The sequence below is a fragment of the Moschus berezovskii genome, chromosome 5 (genome assembly GCF_049115385.1).
Source record: "Moschus berezovskii isolate FMDL1 chromosome 5, NW_MosBer_1.0, whole genome shotgun sequence".
Taxonomy (NCBI): Eukaryota; Metazoa; Chordata; class Mammalia; order Artiodactyla; family Moschidae; genus Moschus; species Moschus berezovskii.
Window position 1 is genome coordinate 93,556,622 of NC_142464.1, and position 20,788 is coordinate 93,577,409.

Consider the following 20,788-nt stretch of genomic DNA (forward strand, 5'->3'; position numbering starts at 1 on the left):
TCCTTTATTAATCTCAGATTTTTAAAGTATAAAATTTTTATATGTATACTATATAATATACATTATCATAAATACTCAAAACAACTTGAAACCTCCTTTTTATTGCATTAACTACATGTGTGTTATGCACATTTAACTAATGTATAATGAAGTATTTAAGATAAATATGTTTCTAATCAAAAGCACCTGTGCCAAAGTTTGCAGCGTTCTTAAAATAATGATAATATCAAGGCTATCAGGAAATAATTTTTAAATTATCATTTAATGGATAAAGGAACTGAATTAGTAGTAGTTCTTTTTTTTTAAATTAACAGTTTACATAATTAAGTAGAATATACTCTCAGTTCAGTTCAGTTCAGTCGCTGTCGTGTCCAACTCTTTGAGACCCCATGAATCACAGCACGCCAGGCCTCCCTGTCCATCACCAGCTCAGAGTTCACTCAAACTCATGTCCATCGAGTTGGTGATGCTATCCATCCATCTCATTCTCTGTCGTCCCCGTCTCCTCCCGCCCCCAATCCCTCCCAGCATCAGAGGCTTTTCAAGTGAGTCAACTCATCACATGAGGTAGTTACAGGCACAGGATACGGATCTGTCTCTGGTTGGAAGGTATCTGCCCCTCCAGCCTCTGAACACCCTCAACTTCCTCCTCAGCTCTCAGCCTTAGCTTTTTTAAAAAAAAATTTTAATGGAGTATAGTTGGTTTACAATATTGTGTTGATTTTGATTATTCAGCAAAGTGAATCAACTTCACTCTTTTTTAGATTCTTTTGCCATATTCATTACAGAGTATTGAGTAGAGTTCCCTGTGCTATGCAGTGGGTCCTTATCTATTTCATATGTAGTAGTAGGTATATCGGAGAAGGCAATGGCAAGCCACTCCAGTACTCTTGCCTAGAAAATCCCATGGATGGAGGAGCCTGGTAGGCTGCAGTCCGTGGGGTCGCTAAGGGTCGGACACGACTGAGCGACTGCACTTTCACTTTTCACTTTCCACTTTCACACATTGGAGAAGGAAATGGCAACCCACTCCAGTGTTCTTGCCTGGAGAATCCCAGGGATGGGGGAGCCTGGTGGGCTTCCGTCTATGGGGTCGCACAGAGTCGGACACGACTGAAGTGACTTAGCAGCAGCAGCAGCAGTAGGTGTATGTCAATCCCCATCTCCCAACTTATCCCTCCCCCCTCCTCTTTTTTCTCTGGTAACCATAAACTTATTTTCTACATCTTTGGAGCTGTCTTCTTGGGTATTCCATCACCATTTGGGGTGTGAGGTTGGCTCCTAGCCGCCCATGAACCATGAGCCCCCAGATCAGGTGGACATATTCCTCCCAAACAGAGGCCACCATCAGTGCCTGGTCAACCTGCTCCTGTGGGTCTGGCTCACCTACCTCCTTCTGAGCCTGCATTCCCATTTGACAATGACCCCCAGATGGCTTTTTCTGTGAGTTGATCCAGCAGTGCACAGGCACCCAGCATCTCTTGAAGATGCAAGACTTGCATGGCCATAGACCCCAGGAAATCCTGATGTGTGGGGAGGCAGCTTGCCCACTATACAAACCGCCTTGGCCTGGGAGAGGAGGCATGCCTGGGCTCTGCCTGTCACTTCTGTGGCTTCCTGGAGAGCTACTTCCTAGACTCCAAGCTGAAATTCATTCAGATTGTGTGTGATCACCTGACCAAACTCCACAGTTGTCTGGGGCCTCAATTCTGCTGAGGCTGGGCCAGCATCATCCTCAAGTGTTTCCAGGAGCCTCCAGCCTACAGCGCCCTTTGAGGTTCCCACCCACTGTGTCCCCACCCACCACCTCTCTACCCCTTACTCCCCCACCCACTTGCCCAAGCCTCTCTCTCCAGCCTTGAGGTAGATTTCTTTTCTGTTTTTTATCTTTCATTTTTATTTTTTAAATTAGTAAAATTTGATAACAAATTTACTAGAGACTTGGAAAACACAGAACAAAATTACATATAGTTCCACTATATATTACAATCGTTTAAGTAGATAAATTAAGATTTTTAGCTGGAGTTTCAATATTAAGCTCTCAGAAATTAATAGAATAAACAAGGTAGCTTTTTTTTTTACCACCCTGGAGCCCTCTCCCAAGTTATGAACCAAGTGACAAGAATAGCAGGGAAAAAAGAGAGAGAAATGGTCAACAGTAAAAGACTCTAGAAAACAAACAAAAAAACAAACCAAAAAGGAAGAAAAAGGAAAGAAAAAAAAATTGTCATATCAAACAAAGAGAGTTTGCTTTTAAATTTGTTTTAATTAAAATATACTTTCATGGTTCATAGCTACTCTTTTTATACATGTTACAAATGAAGAATCTCCACAGAAGCCTGTATGAACACAGCAGAATTAGTGTACCTGGTTTCTGTAAGTCAAAAACATGTCGTTTCGCCTAATTTTGCTTATGGTGAAATTCTTAAACAATGGTTTCAAGAGTTGATCAAGACCCCGTGACAAATAGGAGACTCTCTAAGCCATGCCTCAATTCAGACCAGACAGCTACATCTCTTCCACAAAAGATAGAAAGGAAGGCATATACAGTGTGTTCCAACCAACTCTCAGAAGGTATTGTTTCTAGTCTCCTAGAGTGCTGCTTGCTAACCTGCAGTGGACAAGGACATATTTTCTCAATTCCAGAAAGTCTGAATGACTAAAACCAAGAGTGTTATGGTGTGGAGAGATAACCATGATGTGCGTGCGAGAAATAGAAAACAAATAGTAATGGTACATTTTGATAGGAACATTTTCTTTAGTTAGGCCTTTCTCAACTAAACATGAGATTTTTTGTTTTGTCTAGTTGAGTCTGCTCAAAGTTCATAAATATTCCCTCAGAAGCACAGTTTTTTCAAAATAATTATTATGCACACCAATTTAAAATACATGTTAAATAAGGCTTAGGAGTAAGAGGCAAAAATGACCTAAAACAGTGTCTACAAGATGCTCTCCTCTTAGATACCAGTCTTTGAGGCAATCCAGTTGCGGTAGGCAGTCACTCGTGTATAGACTCCTGGTTTATTGACTGTACCACATTCTGCTCCCCAGCTCACTATTCCAACAAGGTACCAAATATTTCGAGAGTTGGGATGAACTAGTGGTCCTCCAGAGTCACCCTAAATAAAAAAATGTTTGTCATTATGAGAATTTATCTCCAGATATTTTACTTACACAAAGTAGTAAGCCAAGATGAGTTTGTGGTTCACGCTTCATAGAGACTATAGGAAGGTGCATGATGTAAATCTAATCTCAACTGTGATGGACTAGCCTATATATTCACTGGGCTCTTTGGGGTAACTTTGAGTCTTGAAGGATGAACTGATAAGTGTTCCATGAGAACGCTTTGGGAGACATATATCATGGATATACTTGGAGTAGCAGGCTTCATATGTGAGAAATTTAACAAAACTGTAGCCATGAGGCTACAAAGTAAAAAGAAATGGTCTAGAAGTAATTTAAACATTTCTGAGACTGAGAATTTAGTGAAATGTGGCTCAGAGTATGGACTGTGATACTAGGCTATTTTGGTTTATATACCCATTCTCCCATGTGCTAGCTTTGTGCCCTTTGGTAAATTACTTTCCTCTGCCTCAATTTCCTCATCTATAACATGATAGTAATGATAGCATCTACATCACAAAGTTGTGATGAGGATTAAATAGATTCGCATTTGTAAAGGACTTTAGTCAGTGCTTAACTCAGAGTAAGTCCAACATGTATTTATTAAATATTTATAAACACATGTGGCATAGAGGGGAGAATTACTTTAGTCCCAGAGCCGAGAGGGAGTTTGACTAGATTGTAAAGAGTAAGTTAACTGAAGCACAGAATTACTTTCATATTGATAATTTACATAAAATAATAGTTGCTTATATACTATATGGTCAGTGTGAATAATGTCCAGACTTACCTGGCATGCATCAATATTTCCTTCTATGTACCCAGCACACAGCATTGTGTCTTGTATCATCCCATTATATGCGTCCCGAGCATTGCAAGTGTTTGTATCAATAATCTTCACAGGTGCTTTCTGAAGTAATACTGGGTACTCACCTAATGGACACAAACATTATCAGCAAAAGAGCTGCCCTGTAGCAGAGCAGGATGGAAAACTAGCTTTGTCCTCTCTGTATAAGACATACTTGACTCTGCCTATTCTAAGAGTGAAAAAGTCCCTTGCCACCACTCAAACCAAAGAAAAAGAAATTTGTATAGAACTGGGCTTCCCTGGTGGCTCAGATAGTAAAGTGTCTGCCAGTGATGCAGGAGACCTGGATTCAATCCCTAGGTTGGGGAGATCCCTTGGAGAAGGGAATGGCAACCCACTTCAGTACTCTCGCCTGGAAAATCCCATGGACAGAGGAGACTGGTAGGCTACAGTCCACAGGGTTTTGAAGAGTCAGGCATGACTGAGTGACTTCAATTTTACATCCTAAGAATGAAAAAGCCCCTTTCCCTCACTCAAACCAAAGAAAAAGAAATTTTTAAAGAATAGTTTGAAACATCTCTCTAATGCTTTCTTTGTCCTTATTTCCCTTCTTACATCTTTCCAGCAGCACCTTTTTAGTTAGGTTCTCCAGGTCAAGGAGTTTCCCCTACCAAACTGGCCTCCTTGGAATGTTCCAAATCAAGGATTTGCAAAGTCATAACTTCATACGGACCTTCCTCGAACCATTTCCTGGAAGTACTGTGCCTCCAGGGGTAAATGATCCTTTCGTTCTGTCCCTAGATCTTTTTTTTTTTTTCTTGTTTCTTTTGTACCTTGCAAATTAAGTTCCTACTCAAAACTTAACTTACCATCATATGAAAGTGCTCCCCATCCTGTGACAACAACTCCTTCACCTGGTGGAAAAATCTGTGTGGCTTCAGGAAGACAAACTGAATGGACATCGTTCTTAAATAAAACTTTTTCAGAAAGCAATATAACTGCAACATCATCATGAAGTTGACCCTTGATGTAGTTTTCATGAATAAAAATTTGCTGAACATAGTGTTGCATATAGGGGAGATTTACTCTGGTGCCAAAGGTCACAGTATAGTTCCTTGGATCTTGTGAACTAAAAGAAACAAAAATCATGTATTTTGCATTTATTTCAGAGAAATAGAGGTAAAGGCTGCATCTGTTATAGTCTTTTCATGGCATTAAGAACAATTTCTTACTTTACAATCCATTAGCAGTGATACAATCTGACTTTTTAAAATTCACTTGAAAAATCTTCTTTGAGTCCCTATACCTACACTATGTAAGATGAGTAAGATGTAGAAATTAAATAGTTCATGCCTTCAGGAAATTTAAATCTAATGAAAGATGGGCACGAACACAAAAAGTTATAATTGCCTAAATGGTTGTGTGACCACAAAATAGGAGGACTTAAACCTGCATGTTCTAGGGACAGGAAGATTTCTTAGGAAAAGTAGCATTTTGATGAGACTATAGAGCTAAGACATACTTGCCTAAAAGACAAGGAGAGAAGGAGACAGGCAGGTGCAGAGTGGGAAGGAGGTGTGAAACAGGACTATGTGTGGTAACAATTGCAAGTCATTTGGGATGTCTGGAGCAGGAAGTGATGAGAGATAAGAATCATGTGAGAAATAAAATGTCAAGAAGGAATGACATTTTCCAATCTTGCTGATAAGGTAGGAAAGCCTGAGATTGGCTTATCATATGATTTGTGTTTCAAACTAGAACACTTGAGAATGAGGAGGAATCCTATTGATGATTACACTGGGATAACAGGTGTAAACTGGAACTTCAGCCTCCCTGAAAGAAAGTGTTAGCAGCTCAGTTGTGTCCAACTCTTTGCAACCCCACGGACTGTAGCCCATCAGCCTCCTCTGTCCATGGAATTCTCCAGGCAAGAGTACTGGAGTGGGTAGCTGTTCCCTTTTCCAGGGGATCTTCCCGACCCAGGGATCGAACCCAGGTTTCCTGCATTGCAGGCAGTCTTTAACTGTCTGAGCCACCAGGGAAGCCCTAGACTCAGGCAATATGATGAACTTACTTTTTAAAGCAGTGAGCTGCAGTCACCAGGTATCTGTCACTGATCAAAGATGCCCCACAGTAGTGCTGGCCGTTCTTTTTGAGACTTGCTTGCCAGGGCCACTCTCCTTCCTGAGCAGTGGATCCACCCTTGATTCTATCATATGTAGCTGACATCCTTGGTCGTCTCCCACAACCTGTCAGAAAGTCAGTGTTATACTGTTGAGAATAGAAAGATCCTGTTTGATTACAAAACTGAGATTGAGCTGAGTTATTCTTGTATTGTTCTATCTGACTGTCTCTCACTGAAAGGAACAGAATGTAATCTACACAGGAATCACTAGCAACCCCTGGATCACCTTCCTACCCATCATACTATCTCCAAGACTCTTCAACACTTGGAGGGTATGGAAACTGTGCAAGGTGGATAAAGACACCATTAAGTACATGGACTCTGCAACCAGACTCCCTGGTCTAAATTCCAGCCCCATCATTTACAAGCTGGATGAATTTGAGGAAATTGCTTCACTTCTTTATGCTTCAGTTTCCCCATCTCTAAAGTGGAATAATAATTTTTGTTGTTCAGTTGCTAAATAGCGTCTGACTCTTTGTGACCCCATGGACTACGGTTGGCCAGGCTCCCCTGTCCTCCACTGTCTCCCAGAGTTTCCTTAGATTAATGTCCATTGAGTCAGTGATGCTATCTAACCATCTTATCCTTGATCATTCCCTTCTCTTTTTGCCTTTAATTTTTCCCAGTATCAGGATATTTTCCTATGAGTTTACTCTTCACATCAGATGACAAAATATTGGAGGTTCAACTTTTCAGCATCAGTCCTTCCAAAAGAAATAATAATGATACTTATCTAGGATTGTTTTGAGGATTGAATGAGTTACATGTAAAGCAATTAGAACTGTGTCTGATCAAGAATAACAAATCTTCATCGATATGTTTTACATCATCATATACATTTAATTAAAAAGTATCTGAACTTACGGTTGTTGATTATCTTTTCAGCTTCGACCTTACTGATTTCTGAAATAGAAGGAAAGGCCCATTGTAAATTTAATGACTAGCGTTAGTCACTGACCCTGGGGCTGGTGATGGTAGGTCCAGAGAGAAATAATTTTGAATCTCAGGGTAAAGTGTCAACAGAAAGGAGAAAATATTGGCTTATTTGAATTGTTCTTTTACTATATATGAATGTGTGATATGGAAATACCATCTTCATAGTTCCACATGAGAGACTTCTTATTTAATTGGAATTGTATTCTATATCATCCAAAGTGGAAAATTACTAGTATATTTCCTTTGAAGAACAGGAAGACCTCCAGGTAAACCTGATTCCTGTCAGTAAACAAAAATAACTTAAAAAAATTGACTTGTCTTATAATGGCTGATCAAATCCTATTTCTGAAAGTTATAAGAGATCATGAAAAGAATACAAGAATACATGACTACTGTAAAGATTGTTCTAAGTTTTACTGTTTACTTTAGAATAAAGCGCAGCTTTTCCCTCAGAGAACCAATTTTAAGATGTGGCATTATTATGATCTAAATGTGTTTTAATAATGATGAATACAAATTGTTGCTCTGATATAAAACCGTGATTTATTCATTAAAAAAATGAAAGTCAGCTTTGTGCTTGGTGCTTGTGATATATGTCCAGGATAAAAAGATGAAAGCAACACTACTTCCATCTAGTACATAAGCTTACCCTCAAGTGTAAGCGAATCAGGATCTGTAGTCAAGGATCCTGAGTGGTTCCTCAGCATTTGACGTAAGATGCTTTCAACTCCTCTTCTTGTGCTTTCCTTCATTGATTTGGACGCCTTGAATACCAGCCATATATGTGCTGTCACACTGTTGTCAGCAGGACTAAAAACACAGTAAAGGTTTCATATGTTGCTAAAAAGGAACATTTTGTCTTTATTCCCTGACCTCTTATTTCTTCACTTCGGTTCTTTTGTAGGTGTGTGTAGTACCTTCACTTTAAGTTAATCACAGGATCATCCAGCTGCCTACCTTTGCTTGTATGCATACAGCTATTCAGTTTAGAAGACAAGTGGTTCTACACATCTAAAAATGTAGGAAAGGCTTCAGGCACAGAGTAGAAGTATCACGTAAGAACTGGGATCATTTATTGCTACATTCATCAGTCATTTATTGAGCCGCTATGAAAAGTGACTAGGTGTTATGGGGTGATACAAGGGTGACTATAGCAGGGTTCCTACTCTCAAGAAGTTTCCAGATTTCTAAGAGAGATGACATCTATACAAATGACTATAATAAATAAGGCAAAGCAATAAGATGTTTATCTTATCTGCAAATAAGACAAGTCATGGTTAACTTAAAGTATCAGAGAAATTTTTATTGAAGAAGTAACATACACAATAGACCTTAAAATATTTTTATCACTATTTCATCATCAAACAAAAATTGCTATCAGGCAGAGCAAAGGAGGAATAGTACTGCAGAATAACTGGATAGCAATAATATTAATTAGCATTTATTGGGTATCTGCTGTGTTCCAGATACTACTTTATCACATTTATTATCACACACAGTCTCCACAACAACCCTGTACCTCAGGTGTCATTTTGCAGACTAGGAAAACTTGAGACTTTGAAAGTCTACCTAATGTGCTCATAGGCGTCCCTGGTGGTGCAGTGGCAAAGAATCTTCTTGCTAATGCAGGTTTCCCGGGTTCAATCTCTGGGTTGGGAATATTCCCTGGAGAAGGGAATGGCAACCCACTCCATTATTCTCGCCTGGAGAATTCCATGAAGAGGGGAGCCTGATGGGTTACAGTCCATGGGGTCTCAAGAGTCAGACATGACTGAGCACTCAAACATGCAATGTGCTAAACATTACACAGTAATTAACTAAGATCCAGACACAGTACAATTGACTCCCTAACCCAAACTCGTTACACTATGCACTCTGTCTCTAGGCCCAGTTAACCAGTGACAACAGTGTCTAGGAGACTGAGCTCAGATGGAAGAGAATTTGAATGCTAGCCAAGGGGTAGTGGTAAAGAGAAGTTGTTGAATAAAACTGTGCTTGTGGAAGATTAACCTGACTGCCATGTTCAGGACAGATTTGGTTGGTATTGGAATGAGGGTGGGGCAAGTCCAAGAGGCTGGCTAATGGGCTTGTAAGAATTGTCAAGCATCTCTGGGGTTAGCGTCTGAAGTGGTATTATTATGCTTTAGATCTTTCTAATGAATGATTATCTTTTGTTATATAAATAGTCATTCCTAGGTAGCACTCAGGTAATACAAGTTTGATTATAGTAGCAGTTGAAAGTCAAAAGTATTAGATGTTCAATCATGTCTCTTTGTGACCCTATTGACTGCAGCACACCAGGCTCTTCTGTCCATGGAATTTCCCAGGCAAGAATACTTTAGTGGGTTGCTATTTCCTTTTCCAGGGGATCTTCCAGACCCAGGGATTGAACCTGGGTCTCCCACATTGCAGGCAGATTCTTTACTGTCTGAGCCATCAGCAAAGTGTGCCCAAATGAAAACCTCGGACCTGTAGCCTCTCCATCACTTTCCATGGGCTCACACTTTCTATAGATACCTGAAGTTATGTGTGTGGGAAAACCAAGCAGAAGCCTTGGGGTGGTTGTAGTCCTGTCTGAAAGATATCCTTTAGTATTAGCCTTCCACTGTTTCCAATACTAAAATCAATTCCCAAGATTAATTCTAGCTGAGCTTTTGAAGGAGTCCCCTTGAGTTCCAGGAGCAGCGGAAGAAGGGCAGACACAGTCTGGTGGCCTTGATTAAGGTAAAAGCAATAATAGCCTTCATTGGAAAAGTGTTTACTTGTAAATATTTCCATACACATTATTTTCTTTGATCTTGAGTATGGTTTTATGAGGAATGCTGTTTATGTGTCATTATCACTATTCACAGACAGGGAAGCAGAGTCAGAGTGATGTAGCCATTCACTCAAGACTCTAGGGTTGCTAAGTAACAAAGCTGGATCAGGTTGTTTTTATTCTAGAGCTCCTTTGGACATCCCTGGTATCTCAGCTGGTAAAGAATCTGCCAGCAATATAGGAGTCCCAGTTCAATTCCTGAATTGAGAAGATCCCATGGAAAAGGTATAGGTTACCCACTCCAGTATTCTTGGGCTTCCCTGGTGGCTCAGACAGTAAAGAATCCACATGCAATGCAGGAGACGTGGGTTTGATCCCTGGGTTGGGAAGATTCCCTGCAGGAGGCCATGGCAACCCACTCCAGTGTTCTTGCCTGGAGAATCCCCATGGACAGAGAAGCCTGGTAGGCTACAGTCCATGGGGTTGCAAAGAATCAGACACAACAGTGATGAAGTACAGCACACAGAGCTCCATTAGCTAGTCCGTATTTCTGCAAACTCGTGCAGAAAACACAGCACAGCTATTTTGCTTCTTGTTGTGGCCACTAAAAGGATTTCCTTGGCATCAAAGTCTGGGGTAGATATGATCTTTTCTACCCTAAAAGAACTCTAGGGCGGTCCTCCAAGGTGGTTAGCTAACTTTCAAGAATAGGAAAACGTGAAAAAATAGGATATGTATTTATGTTACAGCTAAATAAAAATGTTATACCATCAAACATTGGTCTAAGGGACCAGTTAGTATTTGCTGAACATAAAAACTTTAAATACTAGAGAAATGATTCATATGTGATTTAAGAATTAATGTAGTCTCAGTGTCACTAAAAATGAACTTAACTAAATAGCTCAAACTTTGCTTTAGTTGTATGCTAAACAATTAGCCTGATATTTAGCTTAGGATGATGTCATTCATTAGTAACTTACTGGCTAATGATTGTAATATGTCAACAGACTCTTTTAATAGTGGTATTTGAAATATAATGATATATGTGATAGGTTGATATCTTTTCTAACAGTTATCAGTTACTTACACCAGTGTGATGACTTGAGAATTGATGTATTGTCTGTAAATGCTAGAACTCTGAAATGCATCAGACATCTGTTAAAGAGAATACAGAATCAAACATCAAATTCCAGTAATTTATGTTTCAGAGAATTAACAATGAACTAAATATAAGAAAATACTAATTTACCTTCGTCTCAATAATTTTGCTAAGATAGTTATTTTCTGGTGATGTCTCCTTTTCATAATTTCTATTATATGGGATATTCAGCACTTTAAAGCTACCCTGGTAATAGTAGGTCTTGTTTTCTGTGAGATAAGGAAATGATCCAATGATTATTTAAGTGAATTGGATTTCAAATCCAGATATAGATTACATGGTAATACCATTTATTAATAGTAAATAATATGTTCATATTAGATATTTATAAGCCTTGTGAACCTTTCTGGAGCAGTTGATTAGATAAACTGGGCTTTGCAGAAAATATTTATAAGACCAATAATGGAGCAGATCTATATCAGACGAAGGTCAGAAAGAAGAGTTACATCTTGATTGAGACAGATGAAAGTGAAAGTGAAAGCTGCTCAGTCGAGTCCGACCCTTTGCTACCCCATGGACTGTATAGTCCATGGAATTCTCCAGGCCAGAATACTGGAGTGTGTAGCCCATTCCTTTCTCCAGGGGAATCTTCCCAACCCAGGGATCAAAACCAGGTCTCTCACATTGCAGGAAGATTCTTTATCAGCTGAGCCACAACGGAAGCCCAAGAATACTGGAGTGGGTAGCCTATCCCTTCTCCAGTGAATCTTCCCGACCCAGGAATTGAACCGGGGTCTCCTACATTGCAGGTAGATTCTTTACCAACTGAGCTATGAAGGAAGCTAGGACATGCTATAAATGATATCTGTCTAGAATAATCAGTTTGGGGAATATAAATAAAAATCGTTGGGACTTCCCTGGTAATCCAGTGGCTAAGACTCTATGTTCCCAATTCAGAGGCTCTGGGTTTGATCTCTGATAAGGGAGCTAGATCCCACATGCTGCAACTAAAGATGTTGCATGCTGCAACCAAGATCAAAATCCCCATGTGCTACAACTAAGACCTGGCACAGCCAAGTAAATAAAATAAAAAGTAAGTATTTTAAAAAATTATTACCACTAAGCATCTACTATGTGAAGATACTTTATAAAAACCACGTGAAGAATACCCATTTTTCAAGAGAAATGTGGTCTCAGAGATATTCAGTAATTTACCTAGCATCACTTAGCTACTAAAAAGAGCCAAATATCAATACCTGACCTCCTGACCTGTCTGACTCTGAAGCCCAATCTAATCCATTATATTTGCTTCCTAAATTTTTATAGATACTATGCTGTTTGATATATAATGCATCTTACCCCTAATATGTGATAGATAGTAAGCATCTAGGAATATGCTAGATACTTAGTAGTGCCTAGCATATAATAAACACTAAAATAAATGTTAACATTATTTTGTAGCATGATCATTGCCTTTGAAAATTATCTTGTGGGAGAGACAGGCTCAATATGGAAAAAGCATACATGAGATACTAATCAGGATATAATTAAATGATAAATTTAATTGTTAAACTACAAATTCTGTATGAATACAGAAAGGCAGACACCATAATTAAAATAAAATATGAAAGAGCAAAACAATAGAATGGGAAAGACTAAAGATGTCTTCACGGAGAAGGCAATGGCAGCCCACTCCAGTACTCTTGCCTGGAAAATCCCATGGATGGAGGAGCCTGGTAGGCTGCAGTCCATGGGGGTCGTGAAGAGACGGACATAACTGAGTGGCTTCACTTTCACTTTTCACTTTCATGCATTGGAAAAGGAAATGGCAACCCACTCCAGTGTTCTTGCCTGGAGAATCCCAGGGATGGTGGAGCCTGGTGGGCTGCCATCTATGGGGTAGCACAGAGTCAGACATGACTGAAGTGACTTAGCAGTAGCAGCAGCAGAGATCTCTTCAAGAAAATTAGAGATACTGAGAGAATATTTCATGCAAAGATGGGCTCAATAAAGGACAGAAATGGTATGGCCAAACAGAAGCAGAAGATATTAAGAAGAGGTGGCAAGAATACACAGAAGAACAAGACAAAAAAGATCTTCACTACACAGATAATCACAATGGTGTGATCACTCACCTAGAGCCAGACATCCTGGAATGTGAAGTCAAATGGGCCTTAAGAATCATCACTATGAACAAAGCTAGTGGAGGTTATGGAATTCCAGTTGAGCTATTTCAAATCCTAAAAGATGATGCTGTGAAAGTGCTGCACTCAATATGCCAGCAAATTTGGAAAACTCAGCAGTGGCCACAGGACTGGAAAAGGTCAGTTTTCACTCCAATTCCAAAGAAAGGCAATGCCAAAAATGTTCAAACTACTGCATAATTGTACTCATCTCACATGCTAGTAAAGTAATGCTTAAAATTCCCCAAGCCAGGTTTCAATAGTACGTGAACCATGAACTTTCAGATGTTCAAGCTGGATTTAGAAAAGCAAAGGATCTATCAACATCAAATTGCCAACATCCGCTGGATCGTCAAGAGAGTTCCAGAAAAACATCCATTTCTGCTTTATTAACTATGCCAAAGCCTTTGACTGTGTGGGTCACCATAAACTGTGGAAAATTCTGAAAGAGATGGGAATACCAGACCACTTGACTTGCCTCTTGAGAAATCTGTATGCAGGTCAGGAAGCAACAGTTAGAACTGGACATGGAACAGCAGACTGGTTCCAAATAGGAAAAGGAGTACATCTAGGCTGTATATTGTCACCCTGCTTATTTAACTTATATGCAGAGTACATCATGAGGAATGCTGGGCTAGATGAAGCATAAGCTGGAATCAAGATTGCTGGGAGAAATATCAATAACCTCAGATATGCAGATGACTGCACCCTTATGGCAGAAAGTGAAGAAGAACTAAAGAGCCTCTTGATGAAAGTGAAAGAGGAGAGTGAAAAGGTTGGCTTAAAGTTCAACATTCAGAAAACCAAGATAATGGCATCTGGTCCCATCATTTCATGCAAATAGATGGGGAAACAGTGGAAACAGTGGCTGACTTTATTTTTCTGGGCTCCAAAATCACTGCAGATGGTGGCTGCAGCCATGAAATTAAAAGACACTTACTCCTTAGAAGAAAAGTTGTGACCAACCTAGACACCATATTAAAGACCTTACTTTGCCAACAAAGGTCCTTCTAGTCAAGGCTATGGTTTTTCCAGTAGTCATGTAGGGATGTGAGAGTTGGACTATAAAGAAAGCTGAGTGCTGAAGAATTGAGGTTTTTTAACTGTGGTGTTGGAGAAGACTCTTGAGAGTCCCTTGGACTGCAAGGAGATCCAACCAGTCTATCCTAAAGGAAATCAGTTCTGAATGCTCATTTGAAGGACTAATGTTGAAGCTGAAAATCCAATACTTTGGCCCCCTGATGTGAAGAACAAACTCATTAGAAAAGACCCTGATGCTGGGAAAGATTGAAGACAGGAGGAGAAAGGGACAACAGAGGATGAGATGGTTGAATGGCATCACTGAGTCAATGGCCATGAGCTTCAGTAAACTCTGGGTGTTGATGATGGACAGGGAGGCCTGCCATGCTGCAGTCCAAGGTGTTGCAAGGAGTTGGACATGACTGAGAGATTGAACTGAACTGAACTGATGCATTGTCATTATAAATATGGTGGAAATATTTTACAGTGAGAAAAGTGATGGAAAAAGAAGCCGAAAACTTCTTAAAATGCTGAAAATGTGTAGTTATAAATAATCATCTGTGAATGAATATTTTTATTTGTTGTTAGCTGGTCTGTGGTCATGGATCATTTATCATAGAGATCAGCCTTTGCAATGGTAGTATACTGGGTTTTACTGTAGGTAGCAAAAAATAGACCTTGAAGATGTTCAATTTTATTTTTCATAATTCATTGTTCACAATGCATCCTTCAGTTCTTTATTTAGATTTCTATATACCTCTACTTATTATAATAGTCAGTCATGACTATTCTTCAGTGTAAATCAATAAGTTGGCAAGATACAAACTGATTTTATTACAATTTCAAGGAGCACCTTCCCAGAGCCAGTGGATAAACTGGAACATTTAATATCTAAGGTATTTAAGGCTGAGAAACTATACCCTAGAACAAGGAAATCAATTCTTTTTAAAATTTTCTTTATATTTGGCTGCTCTGGGTCTTCATTGCTTCAGGTGGACTTTATCTAGCTGTGGCAAGTGGGGGCTACTCTCTAGTTGTTGTGCTTGTATGTGAGCTAAGTTGCTTCAGTGGTGTCAAACTCTTTGAGACCCTATGGACCACAGCCCGCCAAGTTCCTCTATCCAAGGGCTTCTTTATTGCAGTGGCTTGTCTTGTAGTGTGTGGGCTCTAGAGCACAGGCTCAGCAGTGGCCCACAGGTTTAGTTGCCCCACAGCACGTGGAATCTCCCAGACCAGGGTTCGAACCTGTGCCCCCTGTATTAGTAGGCAGATTCTTAACCACTGGACCACCTGGGAAGTCCAAGGAAATAATTTCTTGAGTATTCTATTCTTACTTTAATTCTGTGCAAGAAGCCTAATATACCACTGAGATTGCTCAGTATGCCGAGATCACTGTGAATACAGCCTTTGTACTCTGTTGGTACCTGATGAGATGAAAACAACCCTTTAGAGATGAAAAATCTAAAAGACATATTTGCACCTTATGATTAACATTCTCATCTCTGCTGTGCTGCTGCTGTGTCACTTCAGTCGTGTCCGACTCTGTGTGACCCCATAGACAGAAGCCCACCAGGGTCCCCCGTCCCCGGGATTCTCCAGGCAAGAACACTGGAGTGGGTTGCCATTTCCTTCTCCAATGTGTGAAAGTGAAAAGTGAAAGTGAAGTCGCTCAATCGTGTCCGACCCTTAGCGACCCCACGGACTGCAGCCTACCAGGCTCCTCCATCCATGGGATTTTCTAGGCAAGAGTACTGGAGTGGCTTGCCATTGCCTTCTCCGTCTCATCTCTAAAGTAGTCCAAATGCAAATATGAATTGAGAAAGATAGATAAGGTGCAGAAAGATTTATTTTACAACCTTTCCATGACTTGATTACTTACAACTTATTTCTGTATAGAAACCCTGCAATTTACACACACGTGGTTTTGAAGGATTGGGTTTTGGTTTTTTGTTTGTATTTTTTGTACTGAGTGCTCTAGGTGCAATAGAGTTTAAGAGAACATTTCTATTTAAGGCTGTGGGAGTAAAAGAACTACAACATTCTCCTTTCTCTAAGCTCAGAAAAAGACCAAAAGACAAGGGAAGGCTTAATTTAAAGAGCTCTAAATGATCGAAGCAACTAGATCCCAGTGTCTTCCCCAACTGCTAAATTTTCTGAATTAGTGAAACTGAGCCACTGTTGAAAGCATGTGCACATTCTAAAAATGTATATGATGTACTCTTCCCCTACTCCACTTCATTTTCCCCTAGCCCAGAATATGCTCATGTAAAACAAATGAAGTTTCTCTACACCGAGGAATTCTGACCAGTTCAAGAAAAAACATCTAAACGTACTGGTAACTTGAATTTTCTCAACAAAGCAACCTAAATAACACAGCCTATAGTTAAAACCATTGTCAACAGATATCTCTTTCATAGTGAGCTTCAGTCAGCTCTTTAATCTCCAATCTTAAATATTAGCAGACACTGAGCTGAAAGATTAGCATATATTTGAGACAAGTATCTAATATGAAATATTGCCAAAATAAACAGAGAAAACATTTGAGAAAAGAGATTAAAAACGAAAACAGATTATTATATGCAGAGAAAATTTCATAAGAAATAAAACCAAGATGTTATATAAAGGAATAACATAAAATTGCAGAAATAAAGAATTCAGTAGAAGTTTGGAAGATAAACTTGAGAAAATGACCAAGAAAGTCATTTTACAAAATACTAAGGGATGGAAAAATAGAAACAGATAAGAAAATTAGAGACTACATTTAGGAAGCCTAATATCCAAATTACAGGAGCCCCAGAAAGAGGGTAAAAAGGCTAGAAAATTATCAAAGAAATAATCTAAGAAAAATTTCAGGAACTGAAGCACATGAATTTCTAGATTGAAAGGACCCACTAAATGCCAGCACAATGAATAAAACTAAGATCTAGATTATATCAAACTACCATGAAATTTCAAAATACTGGGGACAAAGAAAAAAATTCAATAAGGTTTCAGAAGATGGAAGAGTAGGAGAAGAGGTTCCATTCAAAAGTTTAGAATCAAAATGTCACCAGAATTCTTGGCAGAAACTATAAAAGCATGAAGATTATAGAGCTCTAACTTCAAAATTCAGAAGGAAAACCTTTTTAAACCTAGAATTCTATACTGTTAATTAAGGTCAAAAGTAGATTGTGGTATTTTCAGACATGTGAGTTGTAAAAATGTAAACTTCCCTGAAAGTTTCTGGAACATACATTCCACAACTAAGTGAAAGTGAAAGTTGCTTTCCGACTCTTTGAGACCCTGTGGACTATATAGTCCAGGGAATTCTCTAGGCCAGAATACTAAAATGCGTAGCCTTTCCCTTCACCAGAGAATCTTCCGGACCCAGGATCAAACCGAGATTTCCTGCACTGCAAGCGGATTCTTTACCAACTGAGCTATCAGGGAAGCCCACAGTTAAGTGAATAAAATAATAAAAAAGAAATCCAGGCATTAGGGGGTCAAACACAGTCAACAGTTGAAAATTATTCTTAGAAAGTCACTAAAGGGAAATTCCAAATCAACAACCATGTAGCCAGGGAGTGAATAAGTATGATATGAATAGAAAGTAAATAGATATCAATAGCTGAAAAGTCCAGGAATAGCAATGTTAAGAATCAACTTAAAGAACTGAAAACGGTTGCTCTGAGAAATGGGAAATAAGGGTAGCGGAGGAGGGCCTGCTTTTTTATAATAAGCTGTGACAGTTTGACTCTTAAAATTAAAGTATATGAAGCTTAGGAGGAAAAAAAATCTAAGCATAGCAAAGTCATGGATAAGGTGTAATGGTGAGCATATGAATATTTGAATATGAAAACATATTCATTCAAAACTAAACAACTGTTGTAATTATATTTATAAACCAAAATAAAGTGCTACAAATGTTGTCAGTGAAAAATAATAATATTGGTAACAAACTACTGGGAAGTGTGACAGACAAATGAGAAGCGTGTGTGCCTATTTTTAAACTTTCATAGCAGGATATGAATAACAAAATGTCTAAAGTTAAAACACATGATTTTTAAAAATGACTCCAACTTCTCTCTTGTTTCTCAAAGTCTTTTTTAAAAATGTATGTTAAGAAGACTTTTTATTGTTAATATCTTTGTTATCAAGAAACAAATAGTCAAAATTAAATATTCTTTGATTCTCTTCATCACATGGACTGTAGCCTACCACCCTCCTCCATCCACGGGATTTTCCAGGCAAGGGTACTGGAGTGGGTTGCCATTTCCTTCTCTCTTCATAACATACAATGAGTATAATATTTTAATTATCAATATAAAATAACACCCTTGATACCATCTTGGTAGATTACTTTTTCTGCCTATCTACCAGTTTTCCATGCACTCATGTCTTTATATAGCATACATTATGCTGGTAAAGAATCCTGATGGCTTAGCTGGTAAAAAATCCGCCTGCAATGTTGGAGACCTGGGTTGGGAAGATCTCCTGGAGAGCGGAAGGGCTACCCACTCTAGTATTCTGGCCTGGAGAATTCCATGGACTGTGTTGTCCGTGGGGTGACAAAGAGTCGGACACAACTGAGCAACTTTCACTTTTTGCCAATTATCTATGCGCTCATGTCTTTATAAAGCATACATTATGTTACCTGTGTATATTCAACAAGATATCTGTAATACACTGACAAATGTTGACAACTCTTATTTCTAGGATCTTGGATCATTAATGGCCTTTCTAAAAGGAGATTATTTGTTGTTTACAATTGTTTCTTTGTCTTGTAGAAATAGAAATGAAGATTGTCGCAAACTTAAAGAAATAGAAATGTATTCTTTACCAACCTACTGCCAGAAAATGAACTAGGAGACCAATTGTGGTTCCTAGGATTGCCACCACTCCAAACACAATGAGGACAATCACCCACAGTGGCAAAGATGTCCGAGAAACTGTCACTGGTCTGCAAATAAAGAATATGAATAAGACAGACATATTAGAAAAGTCAACCATTCCAAATCTTTATTTATTTTTCTCTTGCTCACCCCTAGAATATCCACAATCTAAACACATTAGTAGCAAAAGACATTTGAAGACAGGAAGGAAGGAAACAAGAAAGGATGGAAGGAGAGAGGAAGGAAAGAAGGAAGAAAGGGGAAAATGGAAGTGAAGCCTATGAGCTTACCTTAAAGCTTATGACTGAACCTCTCTGGATCTGTGCTATGAAATTATTTTTCAGGAGTTACGATGTTTGGTGCCAGGTTACCTTTACTTAGACTCTACTTCCCTCCCCTGATCAATGGATAGTGGAAAAAGTAAGTGAAGACCTTGCCAGGTAAGAGGGGCCAGGAGGAGAAGAGAAGTGCCTTAGGACTTGTTGATGCCTAAGTTTATTACAGTTTTTATACTATGATCATGATCCTATATTATTTATTATGTCCTTATTATATAAAAAGAACACACACAAATATGAAGTGCCATATTGGATCAGAGCAGTGCCCATCTCACTGCCGTGAATTCTCAAAGCTTCTGTGGCAAGGATCTAAAACATAGCTTTCTTTTAAGAGTTTCCCTATTTCATTGGATCAGCCCTACAAAAGAAGTTGAATTAGTAAAATATGCTTTTGAAGTCTTTAACTTTCACTTGCAGGGTTTCCTTTCTCCCTCTTGGTCTTTCATCACTCAGGACTCATGTGCAGCCACAGACTACCTAAGGTCTCAGCAAATGCACCTGCAGAGGCAACCACGCTTTAAGATTCCCCCAAGATCCCCCAGGCAATCCGATTATTGCCTCACCCTGAGAAGTTACTCACTGAACTAGGGCTTGAACCTTTCCTGGCTAACTAGCAGTGCTTAGAAACAATGGCTTAATCCTTTGAACTCTTTCAGTTTAGGACTTCACACAAGTGTCAGAATGATAGAGAAGGAGGAGGTGCTCTATAAATAAAAATATTTCCCACCCAGCATAAAGGTGATGACTAACTTTTAGGCAAAATGAAATAGAACAAAACAATCTTTTTGTTTCTTCTCCACTTTTAAGTGTGAGTGAACGCTCTTTCCTTAACTGATAGACCAAAGATGTAATTAATAAGAAAATATCAGGGTTACAAATATCATAACATTTTTAATAAAAAGAAATCACATAACAACATTTACTTAAGTTCAAGAAGATATTCTTAGTATGCTCTATCACAGTGAGCATGCTCTTTCTTTTTGAAAAATTAAAAATTTATTTCATTGAAGTATAGTTGATTTACAATGTTGTGTTAATTTCTACTATACAGGAAAGTGATTCAGTTACACATATATATATACATTCTTTTCATATTCTTCCAATATGTTTATCAGAAGATATTGAATATAGTTTCCTGTGCCACACAGTAGGACCTTGTTGCTTATCCATTCTATGCATAATAGTTTGCATATACTAATCCCAAACTCCCAATCCTTCTCTCCAGGACTCCCCTGACTGAGCATGCTCTTTCTAATTACATTTTTACATGAATTTATTTTTATTTCACATTGGAGCATAGTTAATTAGGAGTATTATGTTAGGATGCACATTTTTTAGAGAAATATTTCTGTAAAATAAGAGTTTGTATTTCAGTTATCCTAATTTATAATGTTATAAGTATTATAAATTAGGATCAGTTAATTTTGGTATATTGTATACATTGCAATGAAAACTCCATGCACATTT

At 38.7% G+C, this 20,788-nt stretch overlaps 1 protein-coding gene across 1 annotated transcript; it reads right to left on the reverse strand.

Annotated features, from left to right (window-relative positions):
- Positions 1-2,957: 2,957 nt before the first annotated feature.
- Positions 2,958-19,101, reverse strand: TMPRSS11B (transmembrane serine protease 11B). Its single transcript, XM_055434379.2, has 9 exons — positions 18,936-19,101; positions 11,060-11,178; positions 10,898-10,965; positions 7,702-7,862; positions 6,981-7,019; positions 6,006-6,180; positions 4,801-5,060; positions 3,914-4,056; positions 2,958-3,119 (listed from the first exon to the last, which is right to left on the reverse strand). The coding sequence occupies exons 1-9, from the start codon at positions 19,099-19,101 to the stop codon at positions 2,958-2,960; spliced, it is 1,293 nt and encodes a 430-aa protein (XP_055290354.2).
- Between the last annotated feature and the right edge of the window lie 1,687 nt (positions 19,102-20,788).

Excerpts from the sequence above, each read along its gene's own strand:
- TMPRSS11B (XM_055434379.2), bottom strand. The coding sequence starts at position 19,101 with ATGGTTGACTTTTCTAATATGTCTGTCTTATTCATATTCTTTATTTGC. Across the intron at positions 7,863-10,897 it reads TCTCAAGTCATCACACTGGT|TCCTGCTGACAACAGTGTGA; the intron begins GTAAGTAACTGA and ends CTGTGTTTTTAG. Across the intron at positions 6,181-6,980 it reads TGAAAAGATAATCAACAACC|GTTGTGGGAGACGACCAAGG; the intron begins GTAAGTTCAGAT and ends ACTTTCTGACAG.